Here is a 21174-nt window from a genome sequence, read left to right as displayed (position 1 = left end):
ATATTCAATTTTCGAAATTGCAAAACACATTTTCTAAAGACAAGTCAAAAGCACACACGATCATATTGTATATAAATATATCTATATATATATATATGTATATATATATTATATAGATTTTCAGACAATGCCCGATGTGCTGCGCATTCCAGTTCCAGACGACAAATGCCTCAATATAAAACGACAATTTTTTTTTCAAAACCCAATCCAAAAAAATTTCAAGCACATCGAGCAAATGTCTACCATATATACATATATATATATATATATATATATGTATATGTATTTATATATGAAGCCAAATTCAGAGTTAATTTAACACGACAAACTATTAAACATAGAGAAAAAGTAAATATACAAAAAAATATATTCCAATTATATTCAGAGCAAAATAAAAAAAAAATTGTAATTTTTAGAAATATTTGGGAGTTGCAAGATTTACGTATAAACTGTATATAATTGTGTGTGTTTGTGCGCGTGTACGTGTGTGTGTGTGTGTGTGTGTGTGTGTGTGCGAGTGCGAGTGCGAGAAATGTTTTTTAAATTATTATTACGTTCTAACCTAATTATTAATTAATACTGATTATTAATTTTAAATTGTAGTTTTTAGCAAAAATTTAAATAAAACAAAAAACAAAGCCTTATTTAAAAAACAAAAACATGAAACTAAAATCCAATTACACTTAAAAAAACGCCGCACAAACCCGATTACTTTTCCGACACTTGACTATATAACAATCCAGTATGATAGCATGATCCGATAATTTCTCAAGTTGGCAAAAAAATGTGGGTAAACTCGACCAGAAATCCTTCAAAACGATTTGTCAATTAAAAGCAAAGATAACAACACAGTTAAAGAAATCATAATCCGGAACAGTTTGCGTTAAAAACGAAACCTAGTTACAAAGTTAGATTGGGTTGGGGATTAACCCGAAATCCAATTAAGAAGTAAGGACACGATATTTTTGGTGCCGTTTTGTACAAATGAAGCAATATACTTTGAACTTGTTACTAAATAGAGTTTTGGACAGAGGAGATCGTCTAGTTCTTCAGTTGCCTTCTCCATAAGTTTTCGAGACAGCCAGACCAAGTTTTTGCATCAAGTTAGCATTAGCACAAGATTAGCATTATATATAAATATATATATATAATTAACTAAGGAACCGAAACTTTAAACAAATAAATACTTGAAAATAAGTCGAGCAACCTCTTAAATATGCCTAAAATTGAAAAAAAAAAAAGAAGAAAACGTTTCTTAAGCAAAAAACACATCAAGAATAGATTTATAAGCAAACTAGGAAAACAATAAGTATTACTAATGAAATTATTATTATATTATTATGATTATTATTATTACATTATTATTATTGCTATGATATAGGTGTTGAGCAGGTGGCAACAGTTAGGCTGTAAGTACGTAGGGCTACATAGGGAAATATATAGTGCTAGGGCTTAGTATTAGGGCTAGACGTGCATCTAGTTTGACAATGGGTAACAACAATTCTAGAATTGTCGGTTCAGGTAGGTGTTATATAAGTATATACGAACAATCTAAGCACACATGCCTAGTAAATCCAAATATATAAGTATTGTGTAACATACTAAATATATAAATATATACATAAAAAACAACACAAACAAACAAAACAAAAAGCAACCAACTTTTTTTGTATGTTAAATAATTATGAACATGATTTCTACACTTCGATATAGTATATGTAAAAAGGATAATGCTGTAAAAATAAAACCAACAAACAAACAAACAAACAAAACAACCAACCAACTAGTAAAGCTAAGTTGTATTATAAATATGAAAATATAGAAGAAATTATACATAAATTATTAAAACGAAAATATCTTTTACTTAACCTTACTACATACCAAATACATTTTATCTCTTGGTATCCTCGTCCTTTCATACTATCGATAAATATCGATTTGCAGATAAGTTATAAAACTGGAAGAATTTTCCAGCCGAATACCCAAAACTTGGTTTATGGAATCTCGTCAAAAGATCTGAGTAAACACGAATTATTATTTGTCAAAAACTTTGATGTCAATCAAAACCTACAAAATACTAATTCATTTTTTATTTTGAACTTTGCAGCCTAATCTGACATGGATTTGAAACGAACCCATTTCTGGAAATAACGTGATGTAAGCCCTTGCTTTTTTCTCAAATTTAATCAAAATTTATAGTGTTTTGTTTTGAAGGCCAATCCTTACAAGTCCAAAATGGTGTATCATTCCATATTTGGAGATTATTTTGGCCGAGATATTCGAAGAAATCATGAAAATAGTTTGACTTTACATCCGGATCGTGTCTGGTCGTAAAATTTAATCGAACGCCTCTATTTTTCATTTAATTGAAAGCCAATTTATAAAAGGGAACCGTACAAATTTAAAAAAGGTTATAACATTCCAAAATCAGTTCTTATTTACCCAAGAAACAAATCATCATAAAAGTTCTGATTTGCGAACCAGCCCCGATTTTGAGTCAAAAAAAAGTGACGTAACCCCTTGCTTTTTTAGTTGATTTGGCTCAAAATTTAGATATTAATTTTTTTAATGCCAATTGATAATACTGATTCGTACGAGTCAAAAATGGTATATCATTTTAAAATCGAACATTATTTGGCCAAGATATTAAAAAAAAAAGTGAGTAAAATTGTCCCATTTTGTTTGATCGAATTCTTAAGAAAGCCCCTGTTAAATAACACCCTTACAGAATCCCCCGGGTCAGCAGCTCCTAATAGAAATATAACAGAGTGTTAATTTTGTGAGTGACTCAAGCGGACCGGCGCACAGAAAATCAGCAGGCGATCAAAACTCGAGTGTAAACTAGAGCATACACACGCACACAAACACGTGCATACGCAGAGATGAGCCAAAGCCTGAGATAAGCCGTCAGCCGTGCGTGTGTGTGTTCGCTGTACATTTTTCGTCTTGCGCTCACGCGCTCACGACTTTTTTCGCTGCTGATCGCTGATTGGTCCAATCAATAGCTGCTGGCAGCGAAGTTCTCGTCTGCTTGCTCGAGTGTTTTTTTTTTTTGTGAGCGACGCTTTTGTGGATCTGCGCAACTTTAGTCTGAGTCAGTGTGGCCCTATTAGTCAACAGGGCATGGTGTTGTTTAGCTGCGCGCGCGTTAATCTATTGAGCCCGTTATTGTTTTGTGAATGCGATGCATTAGTAGATAAGGCCCTAGCACGCAAATACACATACGCACGTGCATATTCGGCGATTCCCTCTGCATAGTTATGTATGTTTGGGTAAGTGTTTTTTGCAATTGACAATTACTTATGCTTGCTTGTGTATAATTGCCTGTGCGTTATTTACCTTTGAACGTCGCTTACTCGAGTTGCTGTGCGCCGACTTTTGTCCACTTTGCGTGATTTTGTCTAAGTTAAACGGCACCAGTCGAGTAAAGCTGTTTTAAAAGAATTATAAGTGCAAATTTTCAAGCAAATGCCATTCATATCTCTAATTGCGGAAGTAATAAAAGCCAACGAAAAAACCGTCAAATTAAAATCTGAAGAAGCCCATCGAATGTTAAAGTGTTTATTTTATTGTAATTTTCTCCTTACCTAGCAAAAAAGTCATGGGAGCGCGATGAACAAGAAGATAAGAAAATAATACAAGCATACACATACGCATGCACATATTTGACGATTCTCGCTGCATACATATGTTTGTGTGTATGTTCGCGCAATTGATATCTATTTATGTGTGCTTGTGCGTTATCTACCTTTGAGCAGACTCCCGCTTACTCCAGTTGCTGTGCGCCGACTTTTATCTACTCTGCGTCCGCGCAAGATGATTCTGTTTTAGTTAAACGGCAGCAGTCGAGTGAATGTAAGTAAAAATTCTCATGGTGTACGTTACGGATCGGAAGTATTAATATGCATTAAAAAAATTATAATATCAAAGTTTAAAGAAGTGCATCGATTTTATAGACTTTCATAAATGTTAATTTTTTGCTCACTTCTGAGAGCACTATGAAAAAGAAGATGAGAAGATAATGCAAATATACACAGACAACTGTGTGTACATATTTGGCAATTCGCTCTTCAGACATATGCTTGTGTGTGTGCTCTCGCAATTGATATCTACTTATGCTTGGATGTGTCGTTATCTACCTTTGATCGGCGCTTACTCGAGTTGCTGTGCGCCGACTTTTGTCCGCATGATTCTGCTTTAGTTAAACGGCAGCAGTCGAGTCGAGTAAATCTGTTTTAAAAGAGTTATAAGTGAAAATTCTCAAGTAAAGGCCAGCCGTATGTCTAATGGTCTGGCTAATTTCGGACTCAAGAATGTTCAAGTGATTATTTAATTGTAATTTCGCAATATCAGAAGGAAATGCACAAGCAATCATATACACATACATACATATGCAAGTACATATTTGGACTTGTAAGAGTGAAAAGTCTAAGTAGCCATTAAAAAGAGTCGTATTCTAAAGTTTAACAAAAGTGAATTCAAAATGCGAAGAAGTCCACCGATTTTATAGACTTTTCAATTTTAAAGTGCTTGTTTTATTGTAATTAGTCTCCTTTGCAAAAATTTCGTGAGAATGCGAGCAGATAATGCACAAGCAATCATATATACATACATTTGTACGTACACATTTGGCGATTCTCTCTCTTCTTCTTCTTCTTCTGCATATGTGCGAGTGTGTGTTCTTGCAATTCATGTCTACCTATGCATGCTTGTGTGTGCTTTCCTATGCGTTATCTAGCTCTGAACGCCGCTTGCTCGAGTTTCTGTGCGCCGACTTTTGTTCACTTTGCGTCCGCGCAACAGGCTTCTGTGTAAAGCTGTTTTAATAAAATTACAAGTGCAAATTATCAAGTAAATTCCAATCGGGTCGGAAGTATTAATAGCCGTAGAAACTCGTAAAACCAAAAGCTAAAGAAGTCCATCGAGTGGTTCTTTAATAATTTACAATCAATTATATACACATGTGATGTGTGTACACCTTTTTACTTGTACGTCTCGGAAGTATTAAAAGCCATAAAAAATTGTATTCTAAGGTTTGACGAAAATGCAATCGTAAATTAAAGAAGTCCATCGATTTTATAGACTTTCACAAATGTTTAAGTGCTTATTTTATCATATTTTCCCCTTCGTAAAAAATTCGTGAGAGTGTGAGAAGATAATGCACAGCCGCACATATAAACATACGTACATACATACATACGTATGCATACATTTGCTGATTCTCTCTTCTTTCTCATATCTTTGTGTGTGTGTGTTTTTGCAATTCATGTCCACTTATGCTTGCTTGTGCGTGAACTCACTCGAGTTTGTGGATTGCTTGCTCAGTTTTCTGTGCGCCGGTAGTTGAGTGAAACTCTTTGATAATGTTAAAAGGCAGAATTCTTGAGTTAACATCGTTCGCATCGGGATTATCAATTCGCATGTTATAAAATCGCCTTCTGAGGTGACATCAAAGTGGTTGCTTAATTATTTCGGTTCAGAAATTAACATAAAACTCTAACTCTAAAAAAACGTACTCAATTTTCTTCCAAATTGGAACTTTGCTTTCTATCTGCGTCGATCAAACCAACATTTTATAGACTTTCGTCGATTTCAAAGACTCTCCAATCCTAAAAGGTATGTCTTTTCAAAAAGTTTACAAAATACTTATTAATTTTCTATTTTGAATTTCGCAGCTAAATCTGCCGGGAGGAGGAAAACATTCCCTAACGTTGGTACCCGGATGACTTTGATTATTTCATGCAATGGATATACTTTATATAAAATCGTATTTAAATTTTGACTAAAATGGCAATGGTTATAACAAAATTGTTGCCAATTTGTGTGGAATTTAAAGACTCGCGAATCCTTAAAGGTACGCCTCTCCAAAGTCGGACGTATACAAAAACCAATATATTTTCCATTTTATATTTTACAGCCAAGTCTGCCGACGTTCATGGACAAGATCGGAGGAAACAGTTTACGCTTATCTATTCCATCTTCTCGGGGCCTAATGTGGTACTGTGTTTTCTGATCAATCGTTTTCTGCTCGGAATTCGTCTGGGCACGATTATCTATATGCTCATCCTGCTGGTGGATCAGCTAATCTTTGCCAGCGGCGCCATTATCGACACCTTCTGGCTAATAATACTCGCCGAATCGCTGGCCATCGCCCAGCCCCTCTGGCTTAAGGCCAAGGAACGTTTTATTGGACATGGACAACATTTAATCAGCAAATGATCGATAATAATGGTACCTAGTTGACCAATATATATCCTTGGTTATTCCATATCATGGATGTAGTCTTAGCGAACCTAAAGGACCAAGTTCTCGCAAAACGGGGTCCAAAAATATGTATGCTCTTCTTTTACAGCCGCCCGCAGCAACAGTCCCGCTCCCTGGATGGTTTCTAGTTGACTAGCATATCCTTGGTTATACCATACCATCGATATAGTCCTTTGGAACCTAAAGGATCTGATCACTGCAAAATTTGCATTGAAATGGTCCAAAAATATGTATGCTTTTTCTTTCAGGAGCCCTTTTTCATTAGCTTCAGCTGCAGCTGTTGTTTAACAGCCGGCTTACAGTGCTCATTTAACAGAAAATGCTACTTAACAGCACTCATTTTAATTGAGTTACATTTTTGCCCCTTTATGCTATGCAATGAAAATTTTTATTCAAACCACTCATCGACCTTCTGGGCATTTATGTTCGCCTGGTATCTGAGTGGAATTTTAGGGCAAATTTGGGGCGAAGCCGCTGACCAGGGCGCCCCGTGAGGGTATGCAATGATTTTTTTTTTCGGCCGCAAAAATATTGTGCATCGACCTTCTGGGCATTTCTGTTCGCCTGGTATTTTTCGGAAATTTTAAGAAAAATCTCGGCAGCCAGCGGTTGCCAGCAGATGCCCCTGGGGGTATGCAATGGATTTTAATCAAAAAACGGGAATTTCTTGTTTTATTTGAAATAATTGATTTATTTATGTTTTAAATATACAAAATTGTTGTTTTTATGCCAATTTTCTTAATTATTTTTCTAAAAATTATACAAATCGACAATAAATTATAATTTTAGCTTGTTGAAACATAAAATAACTATATCTGGCTTTATTTAAGTCCGATCCTGGAAAAATCAGTTTTGTCAGTCGTGGAGGTCCTTAGAGATCCTTTTAATCCTTAATTTGGCAATCTGAAATGATAAAAACACATTTTAATTAAAAATATAGATAACTATATAAAAGTGGAAAATAGGCCATAACTCGGGCATGTCCTTGCAGATTTTCAGGACATGGACATGGTGCGTTAGGATCCTATAGACCCCCTGCATCGATCTGAATCAAAAAAATATGGGGTCATCTAAGAATCATATGACTCGAAATTGGACTTGTAAAATTTCAGCCCCGGGGCGCATGGAAATTACCCGAAAACACAAATCCTTGAATATCTCTAAAACTACAAGGACGATCTTAATGAAATTTGGCCAGGTGGTAGTCCTAGCCAGCACAATTATTTTGACACATGACTCGCCAGGATACGCAAGGATATGCTTGAGTTATGGCTTATTTTCTTCAACCAAAATTGTCCTTAAAACATTTTTGTCTGAAGGACTTTCGTCCTTTGGGTTGTAAATTCTCTAATGGGAAGGCTAGGACTATCTACTGGCCAAAGGACATCCCGATAGTCCTTCAAATGGCCAAGTTAGCCCGGAATTTTTCGATTTTGGCCAATTTTGCGACTTACCCCCTAGGATAAATTTCGATGAAATTTTTTGTCGAATCCTGGAAATCCTTGAATGCCAATCGATAGTCCTGCTCCTCACGAGTCCAAAACGATATATCCTTTCGATATCCTTCAGGATTTGGCCGAGTTATGGCTATTTAAAAAATGTCCTTTTTAGAAAATAGGCCATATCTTGGAAACGGCAAGGACGATTTGGTTGTCCTTTGGACAGTTTATGGTCCTTGTCCATACGCTTTGTTTGCCACAGGACTTGTCAGGATCTGCAAGGATAAGGCCGAGTTATGGCTTTGTTAATTTTTGAAAGAATTGTACTCATATCTATGCTATCTGAAGGACTTTCGTCCTTTTTATTATATATTCTGAATTGGGAGGATGAGGACTAACGGTAGGCAAATGGACATCATGATCAGCAAGGATACAGCCGATCTACAGCCTTTTATCTCTATAGAAAAAAATCGTTTTTCCTCAGCTCCTTTAAGGATTTTCGTCCTTTTGAATACAAATTCTAAGTAAGCGGGACAAGCATTACAAGTTGTCTAAAGGACATCAGAATCGTCCTTAAGGTGGTCAACTTAGTGTCCTTTAAAAAGGGGAATACCCGTTTCGCACAAGCCATAAGAACAACATTGATTTAGCCAGATTATAGTCCTTGTCCGTTCGAGGTGTTGGACACAGGACTCGTCAGGACGAAATTTATCCGAGATATTCGAAAAAAAAATGTCAAAGTTGGCGTCTCACGTCATTATTTAGATTTTCATTTTTTTTATGCCAATCGAGCCAAAAATGATATATTATCCACAATCTGCCATTATTTGGCCGAGATATTCCGAAAAAAAAAACATTAAAAAAAATGTTGATACAATCGAAGCGTTTTTTGGTCAATAAATGGTTTTAAGCAGATTTTAACTTTGCTTGAATGTCAATTAATAGTAGGGATCCGTACGAATTTAAAAATGTATAACATTTCAAAAAAAATCATGGAAAAAGTTTTGATTTTCGAAACGATGTCGATTTTGAGAAAAAACGTGATGTTATCCCTTACTTTTTTTTGCCGATTTGGGTCAAAATTTTGATTTTCATTTTTTTGATGGCAACCGATAATACTGATCCTTGCGAGTCAAAAACGGTATATCATTCGAAAATTGGACATTATTTGGCCGAAATATTCCATTAAATCAACAAAAAGGGTTGACTTTACAAACGAATCGTTTTTTGGAAAACAACTTTGATGTTACCTGTCGACTTTTTTTTTATTTAATTGAATGCCAAAAAAGGTATAAAAACCCAATATCAGACGTTATTAATCGGAGATATTCCAAAGAGATAAACAGAAAACTTTTGACTTTTAAGAAAACGTGATGTAATCCCTTGCTTTTTTTTCGATCTGAGTAGAAATTTACATTTTCATTTATAACCGATTAGATGTCTCTTAATCGTATTAAAGTCTTGCGCTTTGGTATATATGTAAATTTGATAAAGATCGGACTATAAACACGGGAGTAAATCAAGACTGTCCTATTTTTGCATATGTATAGAAAGAAACGGTTAGACTATATCCAGACTCTAGGTTCAGGGTATCTCCTAGTCGGGCAGTCCCGACTGGTTACAATTCATATCAGCATACATAACATAATCTGATTTTATATATATATATATATATTTCCTTTTGTTTTCTGTATAAGTACATATATATTCGTCTTTATATATAATTGTTTTACACATCTTAGAACTGGGCCTTCAATAATAGGTAATACTAGAAAATTTGCGTGTGGGGTGAGCCTTGTTTAAATGAACTTCTGTAGAAATCATAAACTGACATATATATATAGCTTATAACACTTGCACAAGAGCCAGATGAGATATTATCTTGATAGCTCAAGGCTTAGACTACTTTGGCCACACAGGCAGTACACTCAGAGAAAAACTCTGTACTCAAGTCAAACATTCTCTTCAAAGAATCTGTAAGTTTACCTACAGAATATTTTTTCTTAAATATTTTAAAATTCTGTTGGATTTTAATACAAAAAAAAATTGTTAAAAAAAAAGTTAAGAAGCCTTACAAGATTTTGCTTATACTTAAATTAAATTAAATTAAATTAACTGACCTGCGAAATCCTTAATATAACTATTTTCAATTTAAGTAAATAAATAAAAAATTCGTACTTACAGTTAAAAAAAAAACTCGAAACAGGTTTCAGAAATTTTTGGTTTGTACTTAAAAGTTGCCGGACTTTTTCTCTGAGTGTAATGCATGGTTTATTGTTTGTTTTTTTTTTGTTAGGGTATTTATTTCGTTTGCCAACTCCATTTGACGCGAAAAGTTGATGGAGCACAGCTTATCATCTGGTTTGTGCATGGATATATATTCCGATATTGCTATAGAAGTCACGTTTTAATTATATTTGTTTTTTAATTGAATTTTTAGCGGTTCTCTCTCTCTAAGTTACACTTAAATTGTCTAATCGCTGTGTTCTTTTTGTGTATTTCGTTTTTGTCTGTGCTTTTTACGAACCAAAATGAATTATTTACAGTTTGAAGAATTTCGCGAACAAATATGACGGGAGAGTTATCCGGTAGAGTTTAGATAGAGCTAAGATATCTTCTTTTTTTTCCATTTAATTATTATTGCATGATATTATTTGAAAGGTTTTAAGGTTTTTCACTTTGTGTTTGTTTGTGTGTGTGTGTGTGATTTTGTAGCTTTTTGACGAAGACCAAACAATTTTGTTGATTTATATTAATAATCACACAAAAAATATAGACTATATATGGTATTTTAAGTATCGTTTTTTGCTTCTCCTTTAAAGCATCGCGATCGCGCTCTCTCTACTCAATGTAGATGTCCTCGATGGGATAAGCCGTCTCGATAAACTTCTGATAGAAACGCTGAAAGGCGCGACTGCGAGAAATTGAATGCATTTGAGTAAGGATCATAGATGTGTTTTATTTTGGGTTAGCTTACCCGACAGCCTCGGCAACGGGCCTGGTCGACTCGTTGCCCTTGAAGACGTGACAGGCGAATCGCTGCACTGTCGGATGCTTTGTGATGAAGCCAATGAAGCGATGATCGCGTGGATGAAAGGCGCAGAATGAGACGTTCTTCAGCGAGTAGAAGTAATCGATGCAGGGCTTCTTCTCCTTTTTGTTCTGTTGCAAAGAGTATGAAAGAGAACTTGAGAAATGTATAGTCTATTTAGAGTTTTGCACGAATACATTTGCTAGCAATCATTTTAAAACGTTTTCTTTGAATACCGAAGAAATTAGTTAAGTTGTCTTCGTTCAGTTTCGTTTCAAGCTTCGTTTCGTTGGATGCCCGCTCGAATTGAACAAACCCAACGAAAACAAACAAGTAGCTGAAAGAAGAAGCAATAAAGGCGAGCAGTCTTTCGAATTAACCCGCTACTCGCAAGTAGTTGGAATTACTTTCGAATATATATACATCCCCTCTGCTCAACTCAAACACAATACTCAATGGTTTGAGCCGCCGACTATAAATCGGGATTTCAATTCGAAATAGTGATACCAAGTTACATTCGTTTAAAAGCAAGAAGATTTTCATTTCAATCAAATCACGAATGCCATTTGAAATAGATTTGTGCAAGACTCTAGAGTATATATATGGCAACGTCGCGACTTACGTTCGGCGCCGAGCGATCGACCATGCGCAAGCCCTGATCGGATACCTCCAGAATGCACGTTTGTCCCGTGGGCGAGTTGCCGTATTCGCCGACTATTTTGCGGACCGCCTGGCAAACGACGCCGGTGCCCTTGTGGGCGAGTGTCTCAACGGAACCCAGGTAGCCCAACAGGTAGCGCTCCTTCTTGACCAGCTGCACGGTCGGATCGAACTCGTTGTAGTCCAAGTCGACGGCATAGGCCGAGGGAAAGATGCCCTGGCGGCCGGTGCGCAAATTGACGCCCTCGCACCACAAGTCCTCGGCCTCCTTTTGCACATAGATGGCATCGCCGATCTCCAGCTCGATCTCGTCATGGTGTCGCGGCACAAACTTGTGCAGTCCTCGGTGTGTCGCCTCCAGCATCTCCAGCTGGCCGAAGGGCACGCCGCCAAAGACCGGCGGAAAGGGCGACTGCGACACCGGCGACGTGATCTGCGGCGACATGCTCTTGAAATCGTTGGGCGAATGCGCCGTGCTGTGGCCGCTGTCCACATCGCCCAGGCTCTGCAAACGCTCCGAGTCCGGGCTGGAGTCCTCGTCCAGCAGATAGCCGCATTTGAGCGTTAGAAACGAGCGCTGCTGATTCGTGCGCGGCGCCAGCAAAGAGCCAGCCGATCCAGCTCCAGCTCCAGTTCCAGCTCCAGTTCCAGCTCCAGTTCCAGCTCCAGCTCCTACTCCAGCCGCAGCTGCTGCTCCCATGCGAAACTCATCCGCTAGGGTGCAGGCATTGGCGCCACCTAAAATATGCAAAATGGAAGCTGCAACGAGGCCATGAGTAGATTAGCTTTAGCTACGTGGGACGAGGGGGAAACTCTAACCAGGCATGCGGGTAGTAACTAAAATAGTGTCTTGGTTGCCGCCAGAACTATGCATCGAGTCATAAGTTTTGCGTTTCGGATACTCGAACCAGTAAAACGAGTTGAGTCGAACATAAATTTGATTGATTGTGTTCGAGCTAATCGCACGTGCCGTTAGCTCAAACATGTTGCTGACTCGAGCAGTTCGAACTTTGTTAGCTCGAACAAGTTGCTGGTTCGATAAGCTCAAACTTTGGTAGCTCGAACATATTGCTGACACGAGCAGTTCGAACTTTGGTCAAACATTCAAATGTGTTCGCGTTAATGAATGGTTAATTCGAACACTACTTAGTTTGATATGAGAATAGAAAGCTCGAGTTTGTTGGTTCGATTGAGTATCCGAATTAAATGCAAGCGAATTAGTCAATGCAACGCTCTAGTTGCCAGCTTACTTACATTTCTTATTCTTGGGTATCTCCGGCAACTTGCGGCGACGTCGCGTAGCCGCAGCGCTGGGTGTCAACAGCTGCTCCGTGCTGGTAACTGGGCCAACAGCTGACCCGACAGCAGCAGGAACCGGGGTCAGCCCGTTGATGCCTAAAAAGCCACCAATGGCATCCTGGTGATTCAATGGATGATGCCTGTGCGAGTTGAACGAGTCGTTTGTATCGAGTGAGCCATCCGAGGAGAGCGTGACCTTTAGGCCATCGCCCAACTCATCATCCTCCACCTGACGCTGCAGCTTGCCATCGGCAATGCCGTCCTCCTGGTCGGAGCCTTCGCTTTTAGATGAATTCGAATCCTCAAGATCGTCGTTGGGTGTTAGACTGCACAAAAGTGAGGGTGAAGCGGTAATTGTGAGATTAGCTAAAGTTTTTACTAGAGGAAGGCGTATTTTTCTAGACTGACAGATTGACTGACTGATAGACTGATTGATTGATTGATGAACAAGGCATAGCTTAAGCCCTAGCAAAGCTAGCTAAATGCATTTTTAAACAATTTATAGGTTCTTGTTTTGATGAGAAGGGGGGATCGAAAAGTTTCACCAGCGTGGGTGGAAAATTGATAAAAAAAAATTGTTGAATTAAATATTAATTCGTTGCGTCTGATTGGCATGAAAATCATTATTAAGAGTCTTTGTGAAAATGTGTCCCACTTTTTTGTATAATTCGCTGCCTTGGACGAAAAATGTGGGTCCAAGGTTGGCTAGTCTAAAGGTTAATTTTGATGAAGTGTGATTTTAATTAATTTTCAAAGCTTTACAGCAAATAAAATTATCATCAAAGTAAGCCTTGGACAAGGTATGAAAATGAAAATCCGGAAAATCTGAGACCTGCTAGTAATATATGTACATCATATATACAAGCACATGTGTATATGCAAATATATATACATGCATAAGCACGCAATGGAATCTTTCGATGCACATCCTTGCCATCCTTGGGTCAGCTGTTGCCCCGAGGGTTGACTGCGTCCGGGGTCGGGTCAAGTCAAGAATAGGAATCGAGCACACGTGTTCGCACGCATTTGAATTGATTTTTCAAGTGGTTTTTCACTTACGAGTAAAATGCATGTGTGGTCTTCTTCTTGCCGAATGTGGTGCTTATGGCGTGTGGCTCAAAGATGGGCCTGCGGAACTCCTCGAATTCGCTGTCGGCCATCGCGTTGTCCAGCTGCCACGCCTACAAATTGAGGCTAACTATGTGGTTAGTGGCTTTCGAGTGTAAACGTGGGATTTGCGACTAATTCAACATCTCCCCAAGCAGCCGAAACACTTTTTTCACTACAAAACTGAATTAATCAATAATTTCCTTGACGTCGATTTCTCGTACTTCAGCTCAGTTTGACGTCCACTCCAAAGCTAAAGTCTTTGCCTCTCGCAGCTGGGAAATTTATGCGAGCCTCAGCTGTCAGGAGCATGCTCCAGTGCTCTCTTATGGCGCTCTCTCTTTCTCCCACCCCCTTTCTCTCTCTCTCTCTCTCGACGCTTGCAACTTGTTTTTGTTTACAACCAGCCGACGTACTGGAGCTGGCTGGGAACTGCATTTGGGGGTTGACAAGTTGCACGCATGCGCATACCCCTTACAAATATTATTTATTTTGGGGGTGAGTATCGCGAATTGCAATGCTGTTGCTTGCAACACAGCCGGACGCACTGCGGCACGTTCCAGGGCGGATGGAAGCCCTAGTCCATTCAAATTCTGGCGCCAGAGGGTGGATGGTATATGCCTTAAATAAATGAAAAATAAACCTCTATTAACAGCCAAGTTATAGAAAGATATGTTAAGAAGAAACAAGTACAAGAACAAAGAGTCGCAAGTGATCGACTTGGGGATACCCTATATCATCTTCCACCAACACCAAATGAAGCTTTCGAGATTCGCTCGTTGGGCATTTAAAATTAAATTTACAAACAGTTTATACCCTGCTACTGGACTCGAACTCGCAGCCCGAGTCAAACTCACCAGCGTTAAATACTCTACAATTATACCAAGAATTTCAACATATCTTCTAGCAGTTTACAACGTCGTGGTGGCGCCAACTTGGAGATAGACAGCCAAGTCGAAGCATTCACCAAACAATACAACGAACGCTTGCAGCAACAAGAGACCTCGCTGGGAGGTTTGTAGTCAGGAGGTTCAAGAGAAGATCCTTGAAGGACCTCCTCCAACTCACGATAAAGCCTGTGGACCTAACCAGGCTTGGCGAAATACCACCTAAGTTAACTGTGTTGTAATAAAAATGAATGCTATTTTTGATTCAATACAATAAACATATACAAAAATATAATCATAATAATAATAATCATAATAATAATAGTCATAATAATAATAATAATAGTTAAATCCTTCGAAAAAAAATACTTAGTTAAGCAAGCAAGTGCTTAAAAGGCTGACAACCACAGATAATTAGATAAGTAGTCGCAGATAACCAAAAGAAGAAGAACGCAAAGTGCAAAAAAGAAAGTATAATTAATTTGTGCTAGTATATCGACGGGCCTAATGAAGATTGAATAAAGGGTGAAAGCCAACTAATACGTCCATCTAAGCACTCGCACAAGCTCTCGCACACTCAGAGGAAATCCAGTGCCAAGTGCTGGGAAAAAATATTTAGCTCTTGAATATTCGCAACTTGAGTAGGAAACAAACTTGAACTCAAATTTGGGCGGGCAAGCTTTAGTCGAATGGGAAATACCCTGAACCCTTTGAAAACATTCAGCTGCGCTTCTTTTTTCATTAATCGCACATCTAATTCGGTGCTTGAGGTCCGATCGTTATGAAACTTTTAGAACTTAAGTGAGGTACTCAAATATGTAGACATACCTAAGCACAAGGATCTATGTTGTAAAATGAGGCAGGTATCTCAAAGTGAAATTTACTCAATCTTTGTATGCTTTAAGGGAGAGTAATGAGACTTTTAGCACTTAATTTTTATATAGAATTAAATAAATAAATATAAAATGAAGTAATTCTAACTCCATTTGGGCTCAAGCAAAATGTTTTGCATGCGGAATTGAAAATGCTCTGCTCAGGCCAACCAGGTTCCCCTTTTTACACAGTGAGTTCCGAAAGTACTTTGCCTTTTGGCCGAGTGCATGTGTCTAGTATATATTCATCTGGCATTCAGTTATGCCTGTTTCTCGAGAAGCTGAGCAGCCCCACTTGCTCAGAAGCTGCCTTAACTTAATTAGACGGAAATCAACAGAAATCACAAGCTCCATTCATGCAGTCAATTCATTCATTCATTCATTTCGAGAAATGGCCTGTTGCTGTCTTTAAAGGCGCCTTTAAGAATCATCTGCTATAAATCCATCACACAACTGTTGGCCAGCAGCAATCACTTTGATTGGGATGCGAAAGGGGATAAAGTGGAGTAGTAGTAGCCATTACGTTTATCACATCAGCTCGTTCCTGTTCCACACGCACGTGTGTGCTGTGGCTGTGGCTGTGCCCGCATATTTTAATAGCCAAGTAGCTAACTTTGACTTTCTCCTGCTCAAACAGAAGCTGCCCCCCTTCTCCGTTGTTTGCTTTTCTCTAAGCGCAAACAATGGTGGCCCAAAGCGAACCAAAGCGGAGCGAAAGCAGAACCGCAAAAGCAAAAGAAATTGCCATTTATCTGTTATTGACTCTGCCGCTTGGGCCCAACTTTCAGCACATTGTCAAGGCAAGGCAAGGCAGGGCACGGCATGGCGAGCGCATCAAGTGGTTGCCTTGTCATGCCGCATGCCACATACCGTAGACTTGACTGATGTCCAGTGAAAGTTTATGTGACAGAAGCAATAACCGATTCGCAGTAAGTGCCTTGGTGCCTTGCAATAAATGTATGCAGATGGTATAGCTCGCTTCCTACTCGGAAAGGCAACTCGAATATAACTTTAATTCGATGCACTCCTTTAAAAAATGACTACTCCAAATCGATAAAGCGCAACAGGAAGGGAGCTCGAAATTAGCATGACCTAATCTCAACAGATTCGATGTCCTCTTCTTTAAAATGAGAAAAGCGGTTATCATTTATAGCCGATTCGCAGTACTCGTTTGTCGAATGCTCAACAAAAAAGGAACTCAAATTTACTTTGGCTAAGGTATAACCGATTCGATGCAATCCTTTCTAGAATAACAAAGGTTTTTTAAGTACCTTTTCATTGAGTTTAAAGAATTTGGCATAAATGTATTCAGGAGCTAAATTCTTCTACTCGAAAAGGCTCCACGGAAAGGGAACTAAAATTTACTACGTATTAACCGATTCGATTCATAACCGATTTAATCGGGTAAGTTTTAGGAATTTGAAGTAAATTTATCTCGAAGATTTAGTTCTTTTCCAGCTCGAAAAGGCTCAACGGAAAGATAGCTCGGATTACTTTTTCGTTTTATGGAATTTTTTTTCTCAAATTTAGGACAATAAACTTTTTTGATTGTAGATTTGTTCTTAATAAGTAAGAAGTGCTGCTCTATTAAATATTTTCTTAGCCCTACAAAATTCTTATTTAGTATTTTTTTCAACTGATTCGAACATTCACATTTGTTGCTATTTTATTCGATTTCTTTCCAATCGGTTGGAATTTCTGACTATAAGTCTTCCATTTGGTTATGTAGAGCTCGTTTCACGGTATTTCATGCCCGCATAAATTAAGCAAACGCATTTGAAAGTCAAGCGCTGACAGCAGAAAATAGAAAAAAAAAACTAGAAAAAATAAGTAAAATAAAATAAACGTTCAACTCGAACTCCTAACGCATTAAATGTTGTTGCTGCTGATTAGAAAGTGAAATGACGTCATGTGTTAGAGCTAGCCTGATTTCAGCGTGATTTGGCCAATCAGAACGAGCTACAGCCACCCACACACGCACGCACACACACACACACACACACACAGACAGACAGAGCCTGCCAGAAGGAGGAGGAGCAAAAGAAACTCACTTGTAGCTTTTATATCCTTGAACAAATTTATCTCGCTACGCACACTTGATAAATACAATTGAATATGTATGTATTTTAATGGGTGTGTGTCTGTGTGTGTGTGTGTTTTTGTGTGTGTGTGTGTGTGTGCTGCCACAAGGCTGGCTATAAAAGGCGCTTGTGACTTGGCAGGATCTTGCAGTTGCCGTTGCGTTTGCATTGCGTATACGACGCGTGTGCTACACTTGTGAATAAAAGTGAAATAAAGTGAATTTTGTACACAACCCAAAAAGTAACTGGATTATTCTTGACAAGACAATAGAGCTAGAAAATTGAAATTTCATATTAAAACTTTCTTTTGAGCCGAAAGTGAGCAACACGACAGGGCTGTGGTTTATTCGCGAAGATATAAGTTTGGTTAAGCCTATTAAGAGCATCAAGAGTAACTTACGCTTGGCTTGGTTGTCCGTGCATTAGGTAGCCAGCGAGAAGTCGCTGGTTCAACTCAAGTAGCAACATTACAATTTTGATATGTGTTAATCTCTATGCCTATTATTTCCAGAAAAAGAAGCAGTAATAATGTTAAAAGTATAACTCAAATAGTTGAGAGAGTAGGCTAAGAGCTCCAATAAAAAGCTTATGGTTTGAACCAACGAGTAGTCGAAAGAGAGAAAAATATTTTTGGATATATTTACTTGGTTTAATTGTTCTGTCTGGGCGCAACTTGAGTGGCGTGGTGCTGGGTTGATTTTCGCTGCCTTTTGCATTTTCAGCAATATTAATTTGAACCGGCCAACGCCGGGCAATTTCTTCCAGCCTCACATATATACATATGAGAATGAGCGCATCGGGCAAGAGTCTGCTGGGCCTGTGGCTGTACCGCAGCGGCGAACAGGAATGGGCCGTCAAACAGGGCAGTCCGCTGCACACGCTCAAGAAGGAGTCGGCGGCGGCGGGGGCTTCCTCAACGCACGCAAGTCTCGCCCGACATGCCTCGGCACCTGGCGACAATTTTCTATTGTTCTCGTCCTCCAACAAGCAGGAACGGAGCAACGGTGGCTCCGCCGAGCCGGCGCGCCTGCCCGGCGATGCAGGGCGTCCGCCTGCGGCCGGCGGCGAGCGCATCTCCATTTTGTTCACGTTGAAGAACCAGGTGGGAAACTTGGCTCGCGCGCTGCAGGTCTTCCAGGAGCTGGGCATCAATGTGCTGCACCTGGAGCTGTCGCCCGTGGAGGCGAGCTGCAATCAGGCCGATGTCCTGGTGGATGTTGAGTGCGATCCACGCCGCTTGGATCAGGTGGTGAAAATGCTCAATCGCGAGGTCGCCTCGGTCAACTATACGTCCGTAAATGCGCACACTTTGGCCCGGGCGCCTTCCCTGTCCGCCTGCTCCAGTTTTGGTGAGTACCTGCATCCAAATCCTTTTGATACTTACGAAGAGTGAGGGGTCTCTAATACTCTATGGAATAGAATTGAAACCTAGCAAGAATATATCAAAGCCTAATTCCCATGGAATTAACGGATAGAAGAACGCTTGTTTAAAAACTGAGTAAGAATAGCTCAATACGATGTGGCTAATAAAAGTTCCAATGGGCTTCAAGAGATGTATCAAGAACAAAACTAACCTTTGTCCAGTTCCAAATAGAGGGTATAAGGGGAAATTAATATTTTGAAATTTGATTTGCCTTCTGTAAATTGATTTTCCCATATGACGCAGACTTTGGTGACATGGTTTGGTTTCCGCGCAAGATATCCGACCTGGATCAGGCGCAGAATGTGCTCATGTATGGGTCCGACTTGGATGCCGACCATCCCGGCTTCAAGGATCCCATTTATCGCAAGCGCCGCGAACAGTTCTCGGCCATAGCCAACAATTTCAAGCAGTAAGTGCAGCGGCTTCCCTTCTTTCCTAAAACTCAGCTATATCCTGCCTCCTCTTGCTCCTCCTCTTAGCGGCAATCCCATTCCACGCGTGCAGTACACGCCGGAGGAGGTGAAAACTTGGTAAGTGGCAATTCAATTATCGTGTTGTTGCTTTTGCAACTTTGTTGTTTTGGGCAGGGGCACCGTCTTCTTGGAGCTGCATCGCCTTTATCAGCTGCACGCGGTGCCCGAGTACATGGAGAACTGGCCGGAGTTGGTCAAGTTTTGTGGCTATCGTGAGGACAATCTGCCCCAGCTGCAGGATGTCAGCAGCTATCTGAAGCGCAAGACGGGCTTCCAGTTGCGTCCCGTCGCTGGTTATCTCTCGCCCCGTGACTTTCTCTCCGGGCTGGCCTTTCGCGTGTTCCACTGCACGCAGTACATAAGGCACTCTTCGGATCCCTTCTACACGCCTGAGCCGTATGTGTCCGAGTGTGTGTGTGTGTATGTGTGTGTGTTAATTGTGTTACAAATTCCAGTGATTGCTGTCACGAACTTTTGGGCCACATGCCGCTGTTGGCCAACTCGAGCTTTGCCCAGTTCTCACAGGAGATTGGCCTCGCCTCGCTGGGCGCCTGCGATGCGGACATTGAGAAGCTGGCCACGGTGTGTGTACTTGGTATTATGAGTTAATCGAAACGCGTATCGGATACTTAAACAAATCGAAAAAACGAGCGCGTTAATATTCAAATAAACTTAGCTCGAGCTGTTTGAGTTGTGGTTAACAAATGGAGTCTATCGAATACTCGAAACAAACGCAACAAATAAGTTCGAGCATGCAAGGCATATTTTGCCTTGAACCTGTTCGAACTGCGTTTGATCGAGCTTGTTCGACTTCGGCTCGAGTCTTTCGGTTTGATTGAGTATCAGAGTTGGTTTCAATTGAATTAACCGATGCTGAGCTTTAGTTTCCCCTTTTTGAATGATCTTTAAGTAATTTTCCGCTTTGTAGTTGTACTTTTTCACTGTCGAGTTTGGCCTGTGCAAGCAGGCGGACAACAGCTTTAAGGTCTACGGCGCCGGTCTGCTCAGCTCTGTGGCGGAGCTACAGCATGCCATTACGGCACAAGATAAGATCAAGAAATTCGATCCGGAGCTGACCTGCAAGGAGGAGTGCATCATCACATCCTATCAGAATGCCTATTACTATACAGACTCTTTCGAGGAGGCCAAGGAAAAAATGCGGTAGGTGACCCTTTAATATCTCCAGCCTCTCTTCGAGTCTCTCTCTCTCTCTCTCTCCCGCTCTCTTTAGAGCCTTTGCGGAGAGCATCCAGCGTCCGTTTGGGGTACGTTACAATCCCTACACGAGCAGCGTGGAAGTTCTCTCCAATGCCCAGAAGATAACCGCCGTGGTCAGCGAGCTGAAGGGCGATCTGAGCATCGTTTGCTCCGCTCTACGCAAGATCTCGGCCACGGACGAGAATCTCGACGTGGACAGCATAGCGAATATGCTGCACAATAGCCTCAATGTACGCTCCGGCAGCGCCGGCGGCGGCAACAGTCCAGACAACACGGAGCATTACATAGCCGAGGGCGATTAGAGGAGACCAACATCGCGAAATAGGACGAAACCTTGTTACGCTGGGACCATATGCTATATACCGCAAACTTAAAAGATATTTATATATATACAAGTTATATTCAATATGCAAATCGATG

General features: G+C 39.9%; 3 protein-coding genes across 6 annotated transcripts; 2 read left to right on the top strand and 1 right to left on the bottom strand.

Moving 5' to 3' along the window:
- The first annotated feature begins 2714 nt into the window (after window positions 1-2714).
- Window positions 2715-7220, top strand: LOC6623293 (lysosomal dipeptide transporter MFSD1). Of its 2 annotated transcripts, XM_070208716.1 has the most exons (5): window positions 2715-3272; window positions 3592-3855; window positions 5580-5616; window positions 5676-5854; window positions 5918-7220. In XM_070208716.1, the coding sequence occupies exons 4-5, from the start codon at window positions 5788-5790 to the stop codon at window positions 6217-6219; spliced, it is 369 nt and encodes a 122-aa protein (XP_070064817.1). In that variant the 5' UTR covers window positions 2715-3272; window positions 3592-3855; window positions 5580-5616; window positions 5676-5787; the 3' UTR covers window positions 6220-7220. The 2 variants fall into 2 exon arrangements, with proteins under 2 accessions (XP_070064817.1, XP_070064818.1); XM_070208717.1 differs by lacking the exon at window positions 5580-5616.
- Window positions 7221-9378: 2158 nt separating this feature from the next.
- Aplip1 (JNK-interacting protein Aplip1) lies at window positions 9379-14056 on the bottom strand. Of its 2 annotated transcripts, none has more exons than XM_002046080.4 (5): window positions 13753-14056; window positions 12649-13019; window positions 11357-12132; window positions 10681-10865; window positions 9379-10617 (listed from the first exon to the last, which is right to left on the bottom strand). In XM_002046080.4, exons 1-5 carry the CDS (start codon window positions 13851-13853, stop codon window positions 10545-10547), a joined length of 1506 nt encoding a protein of 501 aa, XP_002046116.1. In that variant the 5' UTR covers window positions 13854-14056; the 3' UTR covers window positions 9379-10544. The 2 variants fall into 2 exon arrangements, with proteins under 2 accessions (XP_002046116.1, XP_015031044.1); XM_015175558.3 differs by having other exon boundaries at window positions 9380-10617; window positions 11357-12153; window positions 13753-14055.
- A 3746-nt stretch (window positions 14057-17802) lies between these two features.
- Trhn (tryptophan hydroxylase) lies at window positions 17803-21173 on the top strand. Of its 2 annotated transcripts, none has more exons than XM_032435514.2 (8): window positions 17803-17881; window positions 18406-18989; window positions 19307-19472; window positions 19543-19593; window positions 19651-19932; window positions 19992-20118; window positions 20465-20697; window positions 20768-21173. In XM_032435514.2, the coding sequence occupies exons 2-8, from the start codon at window positions 18422-18424 to the stop codon at window positions 21054-21056; spliced, it is 1716 nt and encodes a 571-aa protein (XP_032291405.1). In that variant the 5' UTR covers window positions 17803-17881; window positions 18406-18421; the 3' UTR covers window positions 21057-21173. The 2 variants fall into 2 exon arrangements, with proteins under 2 accessions (XP_032291405.1, XP_002046115.3); XM_002046079.4 differs by having other exon boundaries at window positions 17803-17958.
- The last annotated feature ends 1 nt before the right edge of the window (window position 21174 follows it).

Source organism: Drosophila virilis, chromosome 3 (genome assembly GCF_030788295.1).
Source record: "Drosophila virilis strain 15010-1051.87 chromosome 3, Dvir_AGI_RSII-ME, whole genome shotgun sequence".
NCBI lineage: Eukaryota > Metazoa > Arthropoda > Insecta > Diptera > Drosophilidae > Drosophila > Drosophila virilis.
The sequence above is the reverse complement of the archived record's forward strand: the minus strand, read 5'-3'. Positions and strand labels throughout refer to the sequence as shown.